Source organism: Coturnix japonica, chromosome 5 (genome assembly GCF_054131305.1).
Source record: "Coturnix japonica strain WE chromosome 5, WE-NBRP24, whole genome shotgun sequence".
Lineage (NCBI taxonomy): Eukaryota > Metazoa > Chordata > Aves > Galliformes > Phasianidae > Coturnix > Coturnix japonica.
The window spans coordinates 28,353,890-28,371,137 of NC_140667.1; the positions used below are offsets into that span (position 1 = coordinate 28,353,890).

The 17,248-nt window shown below is 43.3% G+C and overlaps 2 protein-coding genes across 7 annotated transcripts in view; one reads left to right on the top strand and one right to left on the bottom strand.

The window, feature by feature from the left end:
• The first annotated feature begins 35 nt into the window (after positions 1-35).
• On the top strand, positions 36-6,686 carry RDH12 (retinol dehydrogenase 12). Of its 2 annotated transcripts, XM_015864769.3 has the most exons (7): positions 36-169; positions 529-647; positions 1,349-1,504; positions 2,113-2,217; positions 2,421-2,630; positions 3,417-3,606; positions 5,243-6,686. In XM_015864769.3, exons 1-7 carry the CDS (start codon positions 75-77, stop codon positions 5,343-5,345), a joined length of 978 nt encoding a protein of 325 aa, XP_015720255.2. In that variant the 5' UTR covers positions 36-74; the 3' UTR covers positions 5,346-6,686. The 2 variants fall into 2 exon arrangements, 1 of the variants encoding a protein (XP_015720255.2); XR_014946643.1 differs by lacking the exon at positions 5,243-6,686 and having other exon boundaries at positions 2,421-3,200; positions 3,324-3,606.
• Positions 6,687-7,376: 690 nt separating this feature from the next.
• Positions 7,377-17,248, bottom strand: part of ZFYVE26 (zinc finger FYVE-type containing 26) — a 40,904-nt gene continuing 31,032 nt past the window's right edge. For 2 of the 5 annotated variants that reach the window (XM_015864766.3, XM_015864764.3), the window contains exons 34-42: positions 16,982-17,191; positions 15,915-16,133; positions 14,773-14,970; positions 14,269-14,471; positions 13,448-13,589; positions 12,846-12,905; positions 11,794-11,976; positions 10,802-10,846; positions 7,377-9,767 (exon numbers count right to left, since the gene is read on the bottom strand). In XM_015864766.3, the coding sequence (XP_015720252.2) occupies positions 9,558-9,767; positions 10,802-10,846; positions 11,794-11,976; positions 12,846-12,905; positions 13,448-13,589; positions 14,269-14,471; positions 14,773-14,970; positions 15,915-16,133; positions 16,982-17,191 (1,470 nt within the window). In that variant the 3' untranslated portion in view covers positions 7,377-9,557. Of the gene's footprint in view, positions 9,768-10,801; positions 10,847-11,459; positions 11,530-11,793; positions 11,977-12,845; positions 12,906-13,447; positions 13,590-14,268; positions 14,472-14,772; positions 14,971-15,914; positions 16,134-16,893; positions 17,192-17,248 lie in introns of those variants that run through there. The other 3 variants (XM_085549001.1, XM_015864767.3, XR_014946630.1) reach the window with 3 other exon arrangements.

The following is a 17,248-nucleotide window of genomic DNA, read 5'->3' on the forward strand; positions in this document are numbered from 1 at the left end:
TGCACCGCCCATTGCTCCCATTGGGGCGGGGCGGCTCCTCCGGGCGCGATCAGTGAGGGGCGGACGCGGCGCGGATGGAGCCGTCGGCGATGCTGAGCTGCTGGGGCGCGGTGCTGGGCGCCGCCGTGTCCGTGCCCCTCGTGCTGCTGGCGGCGGCGCCCTACGTCAGGTGCGGGGCTGTGGGGCGCCTCGGGGGGCTCCGTGCCGCCGGGCTAAGCGGCTCCTTTCTGGGGGTTGGAGACATACAAAGGGCTTTCGGGCAGCGCTGTTACGGCGGTGTGCGGTTGGCGGCAGCCGGCTCGAGCCGCTCCCGCGGAGGGTCCGGCTCAGCCAGGCACGGGGCGGTGGGAGCCGGTGGCCCGGGTTCGCCCCACGGCGCCGCGCCGACTCCATTGGCCGCCGCGCCGGGAGCCGCGCTGTCAGCCAATGGCAGCCGTGGCCCCACCGGAGCGGGCGGAGCGGGGTGTCGCGGTGCCCGGTCCGATGTCGGGCTCGGAGCCGCCGTCGAGTCCCGCCGCTCTCTTGCAGGCGGTACGTGGCCGGAGGGCGCTGCGAGTCCGCGGCCAGGCTGGACGGGAAGGTGGCGGTGATCACGGGCGCCAACACCGGCATCGGCAAAGAGACCGCCAGGGAACTCGCCCGGAGAGGCAAGTCGGCGTCACGCTGCGAGCGGGTGCGGCTGATGTGATCCGGCACCACGCGTCGTGGTCTGCAGCCTGGGGCCGTGTTTCTAAGAGCCGCCTTCTGAAGGTCCTTCAGACAGGGCTGTAACCACTGAGGTGCAGCTCCCCAGTTCCCAGCTATATTCACTGCTTGAACCCTGACCCCGCGTCTCAGCGTGTAGAAATACTCAGCGCTGCGGCCACCTCGGGAGGACCAAGGAAGTGCCTGGAGTCACAGGGCTCTACCTTGTTCGGGGCTGGGAAATGGCTCAGATCCACTCATGGTTCAAAACTGGCTTAAATGTTTTTTGGTAACTAGCAGGGCAGTGAAAGTACCCAGCAATGGCTCTGGCTGGAGTCCAAGCAACCCTGCGTGTGTAGGCCCTAGTGCTCCCATACAGCCACAAATACAACCTGGTCATACCGGGGCTGCAGTGCACTCACCTCACCTGGGAGAAGCTGGACAGAGGCACTTCAGATGTGCAATCTCCCTGTCATAAAACAGGTCTGAGCTGGCTTGGAGCTAACAATCTACAACAAGAGTTGTTGTGCTTGTCAGCTGCTCCCCTGGACTGAAGTCAGTTCCATAGGACACAATACATTGCAAGTGCTGAGTCGTCGGCCCTTGTCACAGCCCTGTCCATACAGAGTGTGACATCTGCTTGTGTTCTTTTTCCTCCTTGCAGGTGCGAGGGTGATCATTGCCTGCAGAGACATAGCAAAGGCAGAAGCTGCAGCGCGTGAAATCCGAGCTGAGACAAACAATCAGGAAGTCATTGTGAAAAAGCTGGATTTGGCTGATACCAGGTCCATCCGGGAGTTTGCTAACAGCTTCCTAGCAGGTAAGACCTCTGGGTCCTTCTTTTCAAGTGTGCCAGCAACTTCTGTCTGCTCTCTAGAGCTAAGGAAGGGGCACAACAGAGCATACACCAAGAGGAGTATTGCCCTGCTCTGTTCCTACACTGCTGTTGACTTCGTGTGTGACCACAAGCATATCACGGACTCCGAAGGCAGGAACTGCGGGTGTTGTACAATGCTGCTGTGACTATGAAAGCGTCTTCCCCTTTGCTGTAGGGATTTCATTTGTGGTATCTGGAATCGTTCTGTGCGACAATCTCTATTCTGAGCAAAGGAAGAAAAATGAGATGGCAGCCCCACCCTTCATTATTGTTGGTGCCTTCAGGCAAGAAGGGGGTTCTGTTCTGGTGCCAAAGGTTTTTAGCTAACACCAGATTCCTGACCCATGCATCTCTGTGCCATGTTGGCTGTTGCGGTTCACAGCAGGGGCTTGCCAGGGGCCATGGACGAGTTGGTGGTAGGAGAATTATCCTTATTTTACAGAGGCAGTGTGGCTGCCACTTGGGTGTGGGTTTTCTTTTTTGCCTGACTTGTGTCTGTCTGTCTTCCATCTCTGTATTTAATGACTGATGTATTTTTTTCTTTCTTGCAGAAGAGAAGGAACTCCATATCCTCATTAATAATGCTGGGGTAATGTTATGCCCTTATTCCAAGACAGCCGATGGCTTTGAGATGCACCTGGGAGTCAATCATCTTGGTAAGGCCAGTGGAGTCACGTTTTCATTTCATATCTGTGGAAAAATGCCACCGGGAAATCCTGCTTCCAGGTGCTTTCATTTTTCCTTCTTGTGGTAGAACGGAAGGAGGAAAGCTATAGGTCATAATCAGCATGTTCAAAGTACTTTGTAATTCCAGTGGGGGAACCCTTCAGAAAAGAACTGAATTTCTTCTCACCCCCAGGTCATTTTCTTTTAACCTTCTTATTACTGGAGCGTCTGAAGCAGTCTGCACCATCCCGCATTGTGAACGTGTCCTCACTGGCTCATCACGGAGGCCGAATCCGCTTCCACGACCTCAATGGTGAGAAGAGCTACAATCGTGGCCTCGCCTACTGTCACAGCAAGTTGGCCAATGTCCTTTTCACCCGAGAGCTGGCAAAGCGACTGCAAGGCAAGTCCCAGCAGAGAGCGGAGTGGTTTCCTTGGCTTTTGAGCAGTGGGGGTGAGGGGAGTGGGTTGAAAAAAAATGCCGTGTAGAAATGAAATGGTTTGAGACAAGGGTCACTGACAGCTCTTTGTTGGAAGGGAAAATGTATCTCATCTGTGGAACTAGGAAACTTAAAGCACTAATTGTCTTTACGGCAACAGGGCATGGGAGGTCAGTTGTCTGACACAGCTGAATGGATTTGATTTTAATTTGTCAAAAACTGGCTGCATCCAAGCAAACAATTGTGCTACGTGAGTAGAATTGGAAGAGGGAAAAACAACAACAAAGGAATTGAACTTGTATCTAATTGCAGGCTGCAGTGAACAAACTAAGGCAGTTGTAGCTGCCTTTACTGGTGATGGGCTGTAAAACAGAAGCATGGGGTTAGACAGTATCTCTTAAGTCACAACATATGTATCAGCCTTGTTATTCAGTCCTTTTTGTAAACCTGAGCAGTGTCTTCTCTAATTGTAGAATTCTCTTGCTGTCTAAAGCCCAATGGAAACTGCTGCTGTTTGAGCATCAGGCTTCCTAGTACACTGTTGTACAGAAGTCATGCAGTGACAGCACTGTTTGGAAGGGACAAGGGAGTGCTCCAGAAAGCAGCAGCACTAAGAATTTCACTAATGCTCTCTTTATCCACAGCAGTTCTGCAAGGTGCAGAATATTTGCAGGTGGAATTGAGGAGGATATTAGCCCGTTGTTTAAAGGCAGTCTGACGCATGCATTTTGTCCTTTCTTTTACCATAGGCACTAAAGTCACAGCAAACGCTCTCCATCCTGGGTCTGTCCATTCTGAGCTGGTCCGGCACTCATTTGTAATGACGTGGCTGTGGAGGATATTCTCATTCTTCTTGAAGACCCCATGGGAAGGAGCTCAGACCAGTGTGTACTGTGCAGTAGCAGAGGAACTAGAATCTGTGACAGGACAGTATTTCAGGTGGGTGCAAGCTGCTGGAGTGATGTACCATGGAAGGAAACCTCTTTGGTTGAGAAAATGAGCATAACTGTATCATCTTCAAGAAATCTAGAATGGATAGCGCTCTAGTATTTCTCTCACCCTTAATCTTACTGGCATGAGTTATACCAACCACTTACAAAGTCTCTTCGTAATAATGACAGTGATGATACTGTGTTAGAAAGGATCCCTGACTTATGCAACATTTCCTTTCACGCCAGGAATATTACTGGTCTCCAAGTGCAGGAAAGGCTGTCACGGTTGTAGCACTCTAATCCTCAGTCTGCAGCAGAGCTGTTTAGTTAATGAGGTCACTTAAGGCAGTCATGGAGAGACCGGTTTAGTTTTACCCTGTTGGGTGCACAGGATATTTTTGCTTCACAGAGCTGAGAGATCTGGTGGTGCAGCAGAGCTAGGAGGTGAGATTTGCAGGACTGGCATGTGACAAAATAACTTGATTCTCCAGTGTGACAGACCAGCAGCTACAAGAGATTCCATCTGGGATGCTTATAGCCCTTGCCTGCAAACTATCAGTTGTAGCTCTCTCTGTGAACCTGATTGTTTCTTAATTTCCTTTCACCTACTCCAGAACACCACATAATCGTGCCTCTTCTCTTAAGAAAGCTACAGCTCAGAACAGTTCTATATCATCATTATCCCCCTAAATTTGTAAACTGCAGTTTCAATGGATTCCTTCAGCTGTATCTGTCAGCTTCTTGCTGGGCATAGAGCAGTATAACAATACTGTATTTAGGAAATGAACGTAGGTGGGGTTTTTTTGCCCCCCATAAATACTGTTGCCTTTGCAAAAGCAATACTTTGCTCCTTTTCTGAGCTCTCCTGTCTTGTGATAAGCAACCAGATTAGTCTCTGTAATGACTCTGATCTTCACTTGGGCATTCATTTGCCTTAATCGGACTTGAATATATAAATAGACGCCTTAATCTTCTGTGTGTTTTGGGATATAAGAAAACTAGAATGGATAGAAATCTTGCATTTCACCAGATGCAATTTCATCTCTTCTCTTAAATTTCTATGTAACGTGCAGCATTTAGCATTACATATGAGAACACACGATCCCTAGTACAGACAATGTACTGCCTGACTGCAGGAGCTGAAAGGGGCTGTAGCTCAGAGGATAATGGAAATGGCAATAATGTGAAACCATATACGGTTATTACAGTGTTATATTCAGAGGCAGCTTTGCCTTTCATTCAGTGGCAATATAATGGGATGAATAGGATGGGATAACCAGTTTAGAACAAAGGTCTGTTTGAGTAGCTTAGTTATAGTTTGTTACAGAAGTACTCCTGCACAAGCCTGGTTAGCATTTATAATCTTTTTTAGTAATACTAATGAGAACTCACACTGAGTATACAGCAGAATATATGTAAAGCTCTGTAAACATCAAGATGGCAGATAGACCTAGATGCATTTGTTTTTGGCACCACTGGGGAAGATTCTTCCTAATTTAGCTCCCATCCTCCCTACCCTTTTTCAGCTGGTCTTGAAGTTTTGTGAATTGAAAGCAATTCCCTCTCTTTATCATAGCCATTTCAGTGTACAGCTAGAGATCTTAGATTAAAAAATAATAATAATAATAATGTTCCTTTTGCAGCGATTGCCGGCCAGCATATGTGTCTCCATGGGGTCGAGATGATGAGACAGCAAAGAAGCTCTGGAATGTGAGCTGTGAGCTCCTCGGGATCCAGTGGGACTGAGCAGTGCAGCCTCTTGCGTGTACCTGGTTGAGCACAGTGATGCTACTCTTGGGAAGAGCACTGCTGCCAAGAATGCTGGTACTTCAGCCTCCCTTGTGATGGTTCTGTGGATGCAGTCCAAAATGAATTTCTGGAATGTCACAGTTAAGGACTGAGATTAGAAAGAAAAGCAGCCCCTTTTGTAGCTGGAGAACTAGAGCACTGATACTGTGAGCAACCTTTGGTAACTCACACAACAGCCAGAGGCTGTTGTCCTGTGGCTTTAGAATAGAAATAGAGGTTATCATCTTAGCTTTAGATCATCTGTATTGAAAGTTGATTTTTGTGTTGGTCTCTTTTTCCATACCAGTAATAGTAAAAAGGTAGGACACTAAATTTATGCTTTACAAGGTCGTTTTTTGTTCCTAATATTTGACACAGCTGGGTACAAGTATTCATGTTTCTGGCAATTAAGTGTAATATAAATACTCACAAACACACAGAAACAGGTGCTGGCCTAACTGGGATCAAGCATTATTTTCCATGTTCTCTTGAGCACCTCTAGCCTGCAAAGTATTTTGCCTACTGGTTGCAGTAAGGTTGGTTCATCTTTTGGGAACATGGCTGTCAATGCAGCTGGCTGGAAGGTTAAAACCTGCAGGAACAGTGAAACTGGGCAATGGCTCGTTATTTTATCCAAAACTGTTAACATCTCTGCTGTGAAGCACTAAGCAAAGATGGTATAAAACTTGTCCTAATAAAATCCCAAGCTGTACTTTAAGTGATTTACAAACTCAGAAAAGAGCAGATTTAATTAAAATTAACTGCATTGAAAAACAACACTTAATTTCCACTGAGGCTTTAGCATTGAATTTGCTTTGACAGCAAACTACCTTGAACTAAATAGCTGAAGCAGGGGCCAGTGCTATCCTGATATTATGGTCAGTTTAGTCACAGGACAGAATAAGAAAACACAAATCCCAGCAGTTATGGGCCATGGCTACCAGCCTGACCTCACAGTACTGTACAGCCTGCATGGTCAAAAGGCAGCTCAGTCAGCCCACATCCTCATGATCCTACTCCCTTGGAGCTCTAGTGAAAACTGATATAATGGGACCCATGAAAAAGAGTTTTGTAGTTGCTTAACAAGTGCCATAGCTCACAGGATTATCTTTTTCTGGAAAAGAAATCCAGAAGTACTTAGACCCATGTCGGAACATTCCTCTGACCAACTGCCAGTGTTGGGAAGCAAATGCTCATGTTATGATTAATTATGTCTGAAAGCCATCTATGTACATCAGTCCCATGCTACCTCTGATCAATACTAAATAAAGCCATTTCCTTTTTACAGCAAGAAAACAACATTCTGAAGAAACTATGCAACTCATTTGTTTTTGCTGATATCTGCACCTGCCTTAATAATGTTTCTCCCTGTGCTTGTCCTTTTTTCCTCCCTCAACAACACTGTAGCAGTGGATTGTTTACCCAGCATGCAGACTGTGCAATTCTCTGATCTTTAAAGGGGCTTTTAGGAACAACAGAAACCATTAAAAAACGAAATAGCAGAAAGCATCTCTAGGCTGTATTTTTCCCTTTCAGGTCAGTGCTTTTCTCAAATGAATGAATCAGATCCTAGATGCACTATAAGACCTAACTACATTTTACCATAGAGGGGAATCTCCTCCCTCTCTGACCTTGAGTAAGTCATTTATACCTTCTAGGTTGATCTGTAAAATGAGATCTTAAGCTCATTTTGCTGCCTTAAAGGAAGTATTGTAAGGGAGAGTTGCATTAACTTGCAAAGCTGCCTGAAGAGAATTACTGGTCTGCCAGAGTACATGTATAAGCCGAGCTAGCTACCAGGGTGACCTCTGAAGGGGTGACAGCACAGTTGCTCGAAGTATTGAGAACATTATAGCAAAGGCATATTTTTGTATGACAGCAATTCTTCCCCTTCTAGTTCGTCTGATGAGCACAGCCAAATGCAAAACACAGATCTAGAACAAGACTCAGCTATACTGAGGCAAAAAGCAAACAAGATATATTGAAACCTTCAGTCAGAACACTTTTATTCTCCTTTCCCCCCCACCATTGTAAACAGCCTGTGGTCATTTCTATAGAAAGTTTTTAAACTGGCAGTACTCAATCCATTTCTAAAGCTCAAAAATTCAAAGCCTGATAATTGCACTATTAATGACAAAAGGCAGTTGGTCAGGATCAGAATTCCAGTTCTGCTGGTAAGAGAAACATTCCCTACAATTCCAGGTTAAGAACATCAAGTTACAACAAACACTATAAAGTGCATAAAGTACAGTGCAAAGAAGTCGAGAGGAAAGGCAGGTACAGAACTGACTGGTCTGCATGACAAACTCCACTCTCTGTGCTCTATACAGCTGTAAGGAACTGGAGCAGAACAGTCAGTGTTACAGCAAAGCATCACCAGACACCCGTGAACAGCAGAACCTCCCCCCATAGTTAGAGAGCTAGAAGTCATCAAATAGATGGACAGTGTCACGTTTTAGGATTAGCCTAACAGCTCTAAGCTGATGGCAAGCTAGGTCAGTCTGGCCAGGAAAACAAAAGCAGCTTTCATTGGTACTGCTCACTAATGAGATTGTGCAAATCTGTGATTGAGAGATTCTAAAATCTAAATGTGGTCATTTCTGACGACTTAGCTTAGCGACATTTCTAGCCCTGCTGTAGTGAACAGCACACCACTGGGAGAGATGGTGGTAACAGTGGAGCACCCAGAGGGGATGAAGCAAGTCCTTCCCAATGCTCTCAAAGTCTGTTCTGTTACTGCACTGAGTTTGGGAACATTACAAAACCCATACCTGACAGTCACAATCTACGTACTAAAACTATTTGAAGAAACTGTTCTGTTTATTCCAAAGTCAGTCAAATGGTGAACAGTTAACAACAAAAGTGAAGTAGTTTTTCCATCTTGTGCTGAAGTAAAAATTAACTGTTAACATACTCTTGCAGCCAGGTTTGTTTCTTTTAAAAGGTCCTACTGCTGTCTACATTTCTTCTGCTCATTTCACATGTCAAAGTCATCACTGCAGAGCAGCAGCTGCTTCTTTCGGTGTCCTTCAATGCAGAAATGACACAAAAACGACTGCTGATTAAACCTAAGAACTCTGCTCTGTTTCTTGTCACAGTAAGCACCTCACCACACACACAAGTTTAGCACAGAAGCCACTGTTCCATTCCTTGCGCTATGAAATACTGCCTTTTCACATGTCCTAACACTGCAGCCTGCCATTATAATCTGCACAGTGTGTTTAGTTAATGCATTCTGCTGTACCTGACAGGGACAGGTTATTCTCATAAGAAAAAAAAAAACCTAAAATTCCTGTGTGACAGGAATACAGACTGCTGAATTTTGCCACAGCTCTATCTTTCCGTATTTCCTGCCGTATCTAAAGTTCACTGCCATCTGCTCAGTGATAAAGCTGCATCACATTTTATTGGATATTATAGCAAAGAAAGAGGTAGGTGATTTTTGTTAAAAACTATTTTAAAGGATTTTTCCCTTTGTAGGCCCTTTGCAGGATGTGTCATTTATAATTTCATCCATTTTGTAAGGACTCAAGTGCAATACATATATCAGACAGTGCAACTGGGAAGTAAAAACCTGCCATGAAGAATCAGTCTGTACTTTGTCCTATAAACTAAAAAAGTCGTACACTCTGCAGTGGGTGGGAATGGGGGAAGGAAGTTCGCAATAGTTTGTATAGAGGCTTTAAAAACAACCATCTCTGAATTTCAGTTTTGTAAAAGATTTCTGAGAGCTTGAAAAGAGTCTTACAGGAAACCCATAATCACAGAAAGTGTTACACTCCAGGCTACATTGAGCTGTTGAGATTTTTCTGTACTCTCTATGCAGGTTTTCTGGATTAGAAATAAAAAAAGGGAAAAAGTTCAGTGCCTTTCTAAAAAACCTAAGCGCTCTCTTCCACAGACCTAAAAATCTTGCTTGTTCAGTTTGAAACTGCCACCCTTCCCCCTACCCAAATCAAAGAGGGCTGAAAGACACCCTGAGGTAGTGACTATTTGTCAGATTACTGGCACTTGTAATTTAGCTCCCTTCCTTTTAACCAGAGGCACACTAGCAGCTTCCATTTGCTACCGACACAAGTTAGAAGACTTCCCTTTTACCAAGCGATTGCTGCACTGCATGCCTTTAAGGTGTCTTGAAGTCTTCCCCTTCTGCGTGATGGTGAATGTCAATTACTTCCTGCTGCCCTGGCCAAGCCGATTTCTTGTTTTGGGCTGGTGCACTGTGAGCCATTGGGTACAGATGGCACGCACAACATCTTCTCCACTGCTCTCAGCCAGCTGGCGCACATGTTGGACAAGCTGCACTGCTCTGCTCTTCTCCTGTCTCACTGAGACCAGATACGCAGAACGCAGCTTGTTGCACATCAGGTAGGCTTGAATCTGGAGGAGAAGGGCAGGCAGAACTCCTTTAGAAAGCTAAGATAAGCTAACACAATAAGCTTAAGCAAGGATTTGCTGGAACACTACCTCGTTCAAGATGCTGTCATAAAAAGCAGTAGAAGCACAACATGAGGCAGAGTATTGCATGGTGTAGATGCCAGGGTAAAAGATAAACAGATGTATATTTCATTACATTTGGCTCTTAAGGAAACTCTTACAGTATCACCAATAAATATACATTAATAATTTTATTTCATGCATTAAGTTTCTGTAACCCCATGGCAAAGATTATAAAACAGTCATTATCTTCTATTGATCTCTGGAACAGCTGAGACATGAATATTTCAATAATAAATCTTTCATAAAAGGCAGAATTAAAAGCCCATTTTTCAATCTACATACAACACCCAAGTTTGTCAGTTGGAAGAGGACAGAGTAGAGTCAGAGATTTTAAGTTTTGTCTTTAATTATGCCACCCTGGATCTACAAAAGTCTGCAACTCTCTTCCACAGCCTCTTTACCTACAAATGTGCATTCAGAGTTTCCTTATTTATATGCAACTCTCCAGAGGCTTGGCAGGCTGGTATTTAAGTTTATCAAGAAATCAATTAGTGCAGGCCTCATTTCCTCTAAGAAAAAACTACTTCAATTCTGACATACATTTTACCATTTAACTCCTAACCACAATGAAAACAGCTTAAATCTTGAAAAACGATAAGCAGAAATGGCCATCTCAGAGCTAACTCGGAAATAATTTTCCTACAGTCTTACTAAAGCCTAGCTCTCATTCCAAGGATGACCAAGGGACTAGAAGGATAAAGATCAACCAATACCTTCATCTCACAATCCTACACTTGAAAACACTGCAGCCTTAGGCAGCTCATTGATTTCTACAGACTAGAAAGTAGCCTTCAAAACCTTTACTTGAGTGAGGATGATAAAGAAAATACTGGAAGAGAGCAGGTATCCTGGGGATCAAGACTGGCCTGTTCAGCTCTTGATAAAGGAATTCCTCTTACTCTGATTTTACTTACCTTGTTTTCATCACTGTCCATATCCTGAATCAGATTATCGAGGTCCTGTAGACAAAAAAGGAAAAGGTGATCACATTTAAGTGACTGTGGTTTGCAAACTTTTATTCCTTAAGGAACCGAACCTCTGCCTAGACTGCTGAGATCACAGATAGTTGTTTACATTATCCCAACCACCACTACACATGTAGAAAATATAAAGCCCAATTATTCCCTTTATCACAGCTTCTTCTGCCTGCCAAGTCTTTGGGGTCTCCCTAGAAAACCCTATGAGGTCAACCTCTTGTCCCCTGTGAAGTTCTACCATTCAAGTTAGGGGTATGCTGCGATAGGACAAGGATCATTGGGCTAAAACTTGAACATTGGAAGTTCCATACCAACATGCAGAAGAACTTTACTGTAAGAGTGACAGGCTGCCCAGAGAGGTGGAGCCTCCTTCTTTGGAGATATTTAAGACCTGTGTGAACACCTACCTGAGCAACCTATTGTAGGGTAACTGTTAAGTGGGGGCTTGGATTCTATGATCTCTCGAGGTCCCTTTCAATCCCTGAGATTCAGTGACTTATGCTTCCTTCACTGGGACAGAAAAGATGCTGTGGTAGGTAAAAGGAATCCTAAAATGACTCCTATGGAGGCAGAAGGTTCCTGTTTCTATACATACTCTGTATCAGCCAGGGAAGCTTCACTGAAGGCAACCCCTCCCACTCCAATTTGGAGCATTTGGCAGAATCCTGTCAGACAAAGGTTCTCTCTCCATCACAAATATTTACTTGGGAAGTGCAGGTTAGGAACACACAAAGCAATCTTATTCTCTCAGACAAATTAGCATAAGGAAGGAAAACACACCCACCCACCTTCAAACAATGCATGCAAGTACAGGGCCAGAATATTTGAATCACTAGAAGAGCAACACAGACACAGCAGAGTTGTCCCTGTAGCCTGTATTGTATACAGCCATTGTATTTCAGAAGAGATATCAGGCAGGACAGAATTACCTCAGCAGGTATGTTCTTGAATTCACTTAGACAATTTAAGATAATGGTATCCCCATCATTCTTGGCTGCAACTCCAGACTCACTGACACACTTGAGTAGCTGTCGGATCTCACTGTACTTTTGCTGCTTCACCAGCTGCTTGGCTACTTTGCTATACACTTCTGTAGCCTCCAGCTGGAAATCCTAGAGGCAGTTGAAGACCAGAGCAACACGTTAAATATTGTCAGCAGGTTTTCTCAGTATAGCCTAAGCAACCCTATACAAATAAGACAATCTCTGCCAAGGACAAAATATCATAGCATGCTCCAAAAAAGAATAAAAAAGAAACTGTTTTGGTGGCCTCTGATTTTTGAGTCACCACTGCTCAGGACTGATTCAAAGTTTCTTTATAATCAGATGGCTAAATTTCAGCTTTGCTTAAGAACAAGAACAGTGTCACTTCCTTTTCTGGGGTGGCAAAGTCATTTTTACTGTTTCTGACAGATCTTTCCTACCCAACCCACTACTACCCCACTTAGCAGACTTCTTTAGCAACATATGAATGAGAAACAGAAGAAAGAAATAATGTGCTACACTGACTGTAAGCACCTCAGCTTCTACCCAGACAAGAAGAAGGTGAGGTCCCAGGAGACAGCGATCAGTTATTCAGCTTTGCTCTTCTTTACAGTTCAGAGAACAATGCAGAGATGTTCAGTGTATTTGTATGGCTATCCAAACTGCAAAGACCTAATATGTCAGAGCTCTCTACTCACATAGTAATTGTGGTTTACCAGCACTAAGTCACTGAACAAGTAGCAAGGCAAAGAAAAAGCTCTATATAATTCATTTGTTGGAGCGAATTAACTTGGAGGTATCCTACTGAAGGAGACTCTCCCTTTCTTTACCAAACTTTTTCCAAGTACAAGCACATTTCAGACTTAACTACTGACTTTTCGCATAAGAGATTTTCCCTTTCTGTGGATTAGAAGGCAGCTGGCAAAAAAAGTCTTTTGCTTAAATAACTGCTGTTTGCAGGAAATTACTATTTAATAGTAATACCTGTTCTACCATACCTGAAGGACTCTGAATGCAATCCCAAATCCCTCCTCAACATTTTTGCCTTCCAGCATGACCTGAAAAGAAAGGCATCAGACAACTCTAAGGATGTACATCCCTCTTTTGTGATATACAGTTAAATAATAATGCTCACATTTCCAGATTTTGCCCATATGACAAAACACATGAAATTACTTCAACTGAGAAAAGCACCATCCCAACAAGAGGTGGAGGAAATGTAACATCTGTTGCTGCATACTGAGTCATTGTGGAATGCTAGATAAGCAACAAATGAAGCTGAGCTGAAGTCAAGAAAGATAGCAATAGCAGTATTATTTGCCTTGCTTCAAAACAAGTAGGTTATATAATCAAAAGGCGCATTTCTACCAGAATTTGGGATTCCACACTCCTGAAAGCTTGAATTTTGAGCAACAGTGCTTCAGGGTTTTAAGTATTCCCTGCTACTTGGAGTAGCAGTTTTCCATTAACTGTAGGTTTCATCCATGCACAAGGGACCTGCTCATGAGGCTGCTCCAACCATCAGATGTTTCAACCTGTGTATCACATTAGCACTGAAGGTAAAAACAAATAATGCTGTGTTTGAGATAGTGGTATGTACCTTGCAAGCAACATCCATTTTCATGTTGTTATTTCCAAACAGTGTGGGCAAGGAGGAGCCTGCCATCTGAGAGCTTCCTGAGATCTCACAGCGATGCAGAAACTTAGTTACTTCCATTTGCAGATCAACCGTATTGATGTGTCTAGACAAGGGAAAAACAGATCTCACTTCATTTTTCTTACTTAAAGAAACTCACTTAAATTCTTTCAGGGATGGGGCATCCATAGCACCTCCAGACAACCTGTTCCAGGATCTCAGTGCCCTCTGTTTAAAGGATTTCCATCTAACAGCTAACCTAAATTTCCCCTCTTAGGTGAGAACTGTTTCCCTGGAATCCAGAATCTGGATCCCAAATCAGTAACCACTACCTCTTTTTGATGTCTTCACACTCAGTCCCCCTCACCAACTTCAAGCTTAATGTCTAGCCTAAAAAACGTGAAAGGAAAGCAAATCCTAAGAAAACCAACTGTAGAGATACGTGGTTGAATTTACACTCAGATTTTTGAACACAGGGATTCAGCCAAGTCCAACACCCATAACTTGACATAAAGATTCAGTCAAATCTGACACCTGTTAGTTGAATTTAAATTTAAACAAATATAGCCAGCAAAATATATCTGTCTATGCATTATGTTTTGCTCTTTTAAACTACAGGATGATAGGTGAAATAAATGTAGTGGGAATCTTATAACTACAACTAGCTAGCCAAATGTTGGTCAAGCCCAACTGGGATGCATTGGTTAAATCCAACCCAAACACAATCATTAAGACAAAGTCTGAATTTCCCCTTAACCAAAACATAGCTTGCTGTTTATAGATACCTTGACACGTCTGTAGCAGACATTTTCTTCCGGAAAGTGTATACCATTTTTTTTCTTCCTGAGCTTCTTGAGACCTCCTGCAGATAGACTTTGAGGTGGTCCTTGATCTTTATGAGCCATGTCTGTTTGGCTCCCAGTTCGGTGTAGGATTTTGCTCCATGAGTAAAAAACCTAATGCAGGTCATGGCAGCACGAACATGATCCTAGAAGACACATACTGTTTTCTAAGATGGATCAGAGGAAACCACATTCTCTAATCCTTGTCTCTACTGAACAAAGCAGCCAATGCTTTCACTAAAGCAATACTTAAGCTACTGCAGTGTACCATATCAATGACAAAAATACACAGCAGGTAAGCATCAGCCAGCCTCACACTTTCTGTCCACTTTTCCGGATTGGAAATTATATACTTGCGCATCATGCAAATTTACACTACAGCAAGCAAACAAAAGACTGACAATATTTAGCATCTCTCTGAAAGAGATGGGCAATCACTCATCATACCTTCATAAATTGTTGTAACTCATACAGAATGTGGTAGTAGTTCTTTTTTTGCAAGTATTTGCAGGCTGCAATCAAATACATCCCCCAGCTCTCTAGCCCCGGGTCAATGGTTTCCAGCAAGTTCTCCAACATATGCAGCTTTCCACTTTCATAGCTTGGAATGAAGATCCCTTCAATGAATACTTCAGATGGGGATTCCTACACAGACATCAGAAAGGTGGCTTGAAGCAAAGCAGCTGTGATGCATAGATCTTCCTTTTACAAAAGCAGTATCAAGTGACAGATCATAGTGTCAACAGGTAACTCAGGCTGGAAGGGATCACATTGTTAAAATCCCTGTTAAAAAGAGTGGCCTCTCAACCTGACCAGATTCAGAGCATCACCATGACTCAACAGCCGCTCTGGGCCCCAGCTCCCATGTCTAAATATCCACATTGCGAACCAGAAGTAAAAATAAATAAATAAATAAATCCCATTTTCCATCTGTCCAGCTGGAGTTTCCCTTGCTCCACACGGTGTTAATTGCTTCTTGCACTGTGCATGTGAGACAAGCCTGTCTCCATTTCCACAATCACCCACTAAGTGGTTGAAACCATCACTCAAGATGTTTTCTCGCCCACTCTTCCTTAAAAAAAACTAAAACAAAAACAAACAACAACAAACCAGAAACAAACAAACAAGAAAACCCCATCTCTGCCACTCTCCTCATATGCACCTTGTACCAACATACAGAGCCACTGTGATAAAGTGTCTCAAGCTATCAGCACGTTGGAATTCAAAATCTTCCTTATTTCTTCTCAACTGTATTAACAATGAGTACAGATTTTCAGCTTTGCAGGAAAAAAAAAGCACTTTTGATACAGTGACTCTACAAAGGAAAACCAGAGCACTTTTCTTCTCTCTAGAAGCCACTGTTTCAACACAATGAAGAAGAGAAACAAAAGGCCTAAAGGTCAGTGTTATTTTCTCATATCACTGAATTGTAGGCAGTCACTGGATAGCCTCAGTGATAACATTTAGGGCACTGAAAAAACACCTGTGCATGAAAACACCCCAAACGCTGTGATGCTCAATGTCATTTTCAACTGGCCTTGAAGACCTCTCAACTGCTTTCTGAATTTCATTTTAAGTGATGGACTCACCTTATTTAACAAGTGAAGCAGTGCTTCTCTCATACAGTCATGCCTCATATAAAAGCTTATTATTGCCAGATTAGTGCCATAACTATGTAAATAGAACAAGCACTCTTGATAGTAGCTGTTGTGCTGAACCTTCCCCTCAGACATCATCTCCAGGGATAGACTTCTTGTTCTCAATGTTGCTTCGAGTTCCCTCAGTGTGGCAAAGTAATCATCATCCTGCTATTAGAACAGAATCAGTGATAGGTGACAACTAATAAAGAAAACTTTCTTTCCAACTATCAACCAGACCTCAAGGTTTTCTGTTGTTCTCTTTGAAACTGTCATCACTTTGGTGGGGTTAGTCTCTAGTAATGTTTTTTTTTATAAACAGTAGATTGGAACTGTGCTGCCAACAGACATGCTGAAAGTTGTGGCAGCTAGCACAACTCTCTTTCCAGGGATGGACAGGAAGCTTGTTTGTTAAACAGAACAAAGCTCTCCACAGCAGCTGCTTCAATAACCTACTTCAAACAGGCTTTTTCATTTTTTGAAAATATTTACTACTAAAACGTCTTTCTGTAGTTAAATACTATAAGGCTTTTTGGTACACCTAGTTAGAACTTCCAGAGCTCATCCCAAATCATATAACAGCACTCCCTGTCAACAAAGGAAGGAGTGAGATCACATCTGCACCTTTGGCTTTGAATTCCTGCTACATTAGTGCATTAGTAAAGAAATACTATGACTGCAGCAGCACAGAATATCAGTGGGATGGAGTTTAGTTTTCGCAGACTCTAGTAATAATATTTCAACCACTACAGCTTCTTTCATATGTACCAACTATGCCCTCAGTTACTATAAAAAAATCCTATCATCTGCTGCTCAGTCATCAATTCACTGTGAGGAACCAGCTTGTGAATTTCTCAACAATATTTAGTTTGCAGCAGGTAATCATGACACAACATGAAAATCATGACACAACAGGAAAAGAAACCAATACCTGATATTGTACCATGCATTGCTGCAATATGTGTCTTAAACCAAACTATTTTTGATATAGGTTCTCAGAGCAGACAGAAGACCCTCACCGCAATGAGTACAGGTTTCACTGTGGACTCCAGGTATTGTATCACATCCTGGACTAGCCTTGACCCGTGGCTCAGCTGGTTTAGATCCACAGGTGGCTTTAAACATCGGTTAAACTTCTCTCTTGCTGAACTTAAATTTCCAGCTTTAAGACAAGCCATACCCCAGGCATGCCATGCTCCACTTGGATCCAACCCGGATTTTGTAGAAACCTAAATTCAAAGCAAGTTGTTAATACTGCAGCACAGAAAATCAGAAAGTTGGCTTAT

Coding starts and splice junctions, on each gene's coding strand:
- RDH12 (XM_015864769.3), top strand. CDS start 75: ATGGAGCCGTCGGCGATGCTGAGCTGCTGGGGCGCGGTGCTGGGCGCC. Junction 648..1,348: donor CAGGGAACTCGCCCGGAGAG/GCAAGTCGGCGT, acceptor TCCTCCTTGCAG/GTGCGAGGGTGATCATTGCC. Junction 1,505..2,112: donor TGCTAACAGCTTCCTAGCAG/GTAAGACCTCTG, acceptor TCTTTCTTGCAG/AAGAGAAGGAACTCCATATC.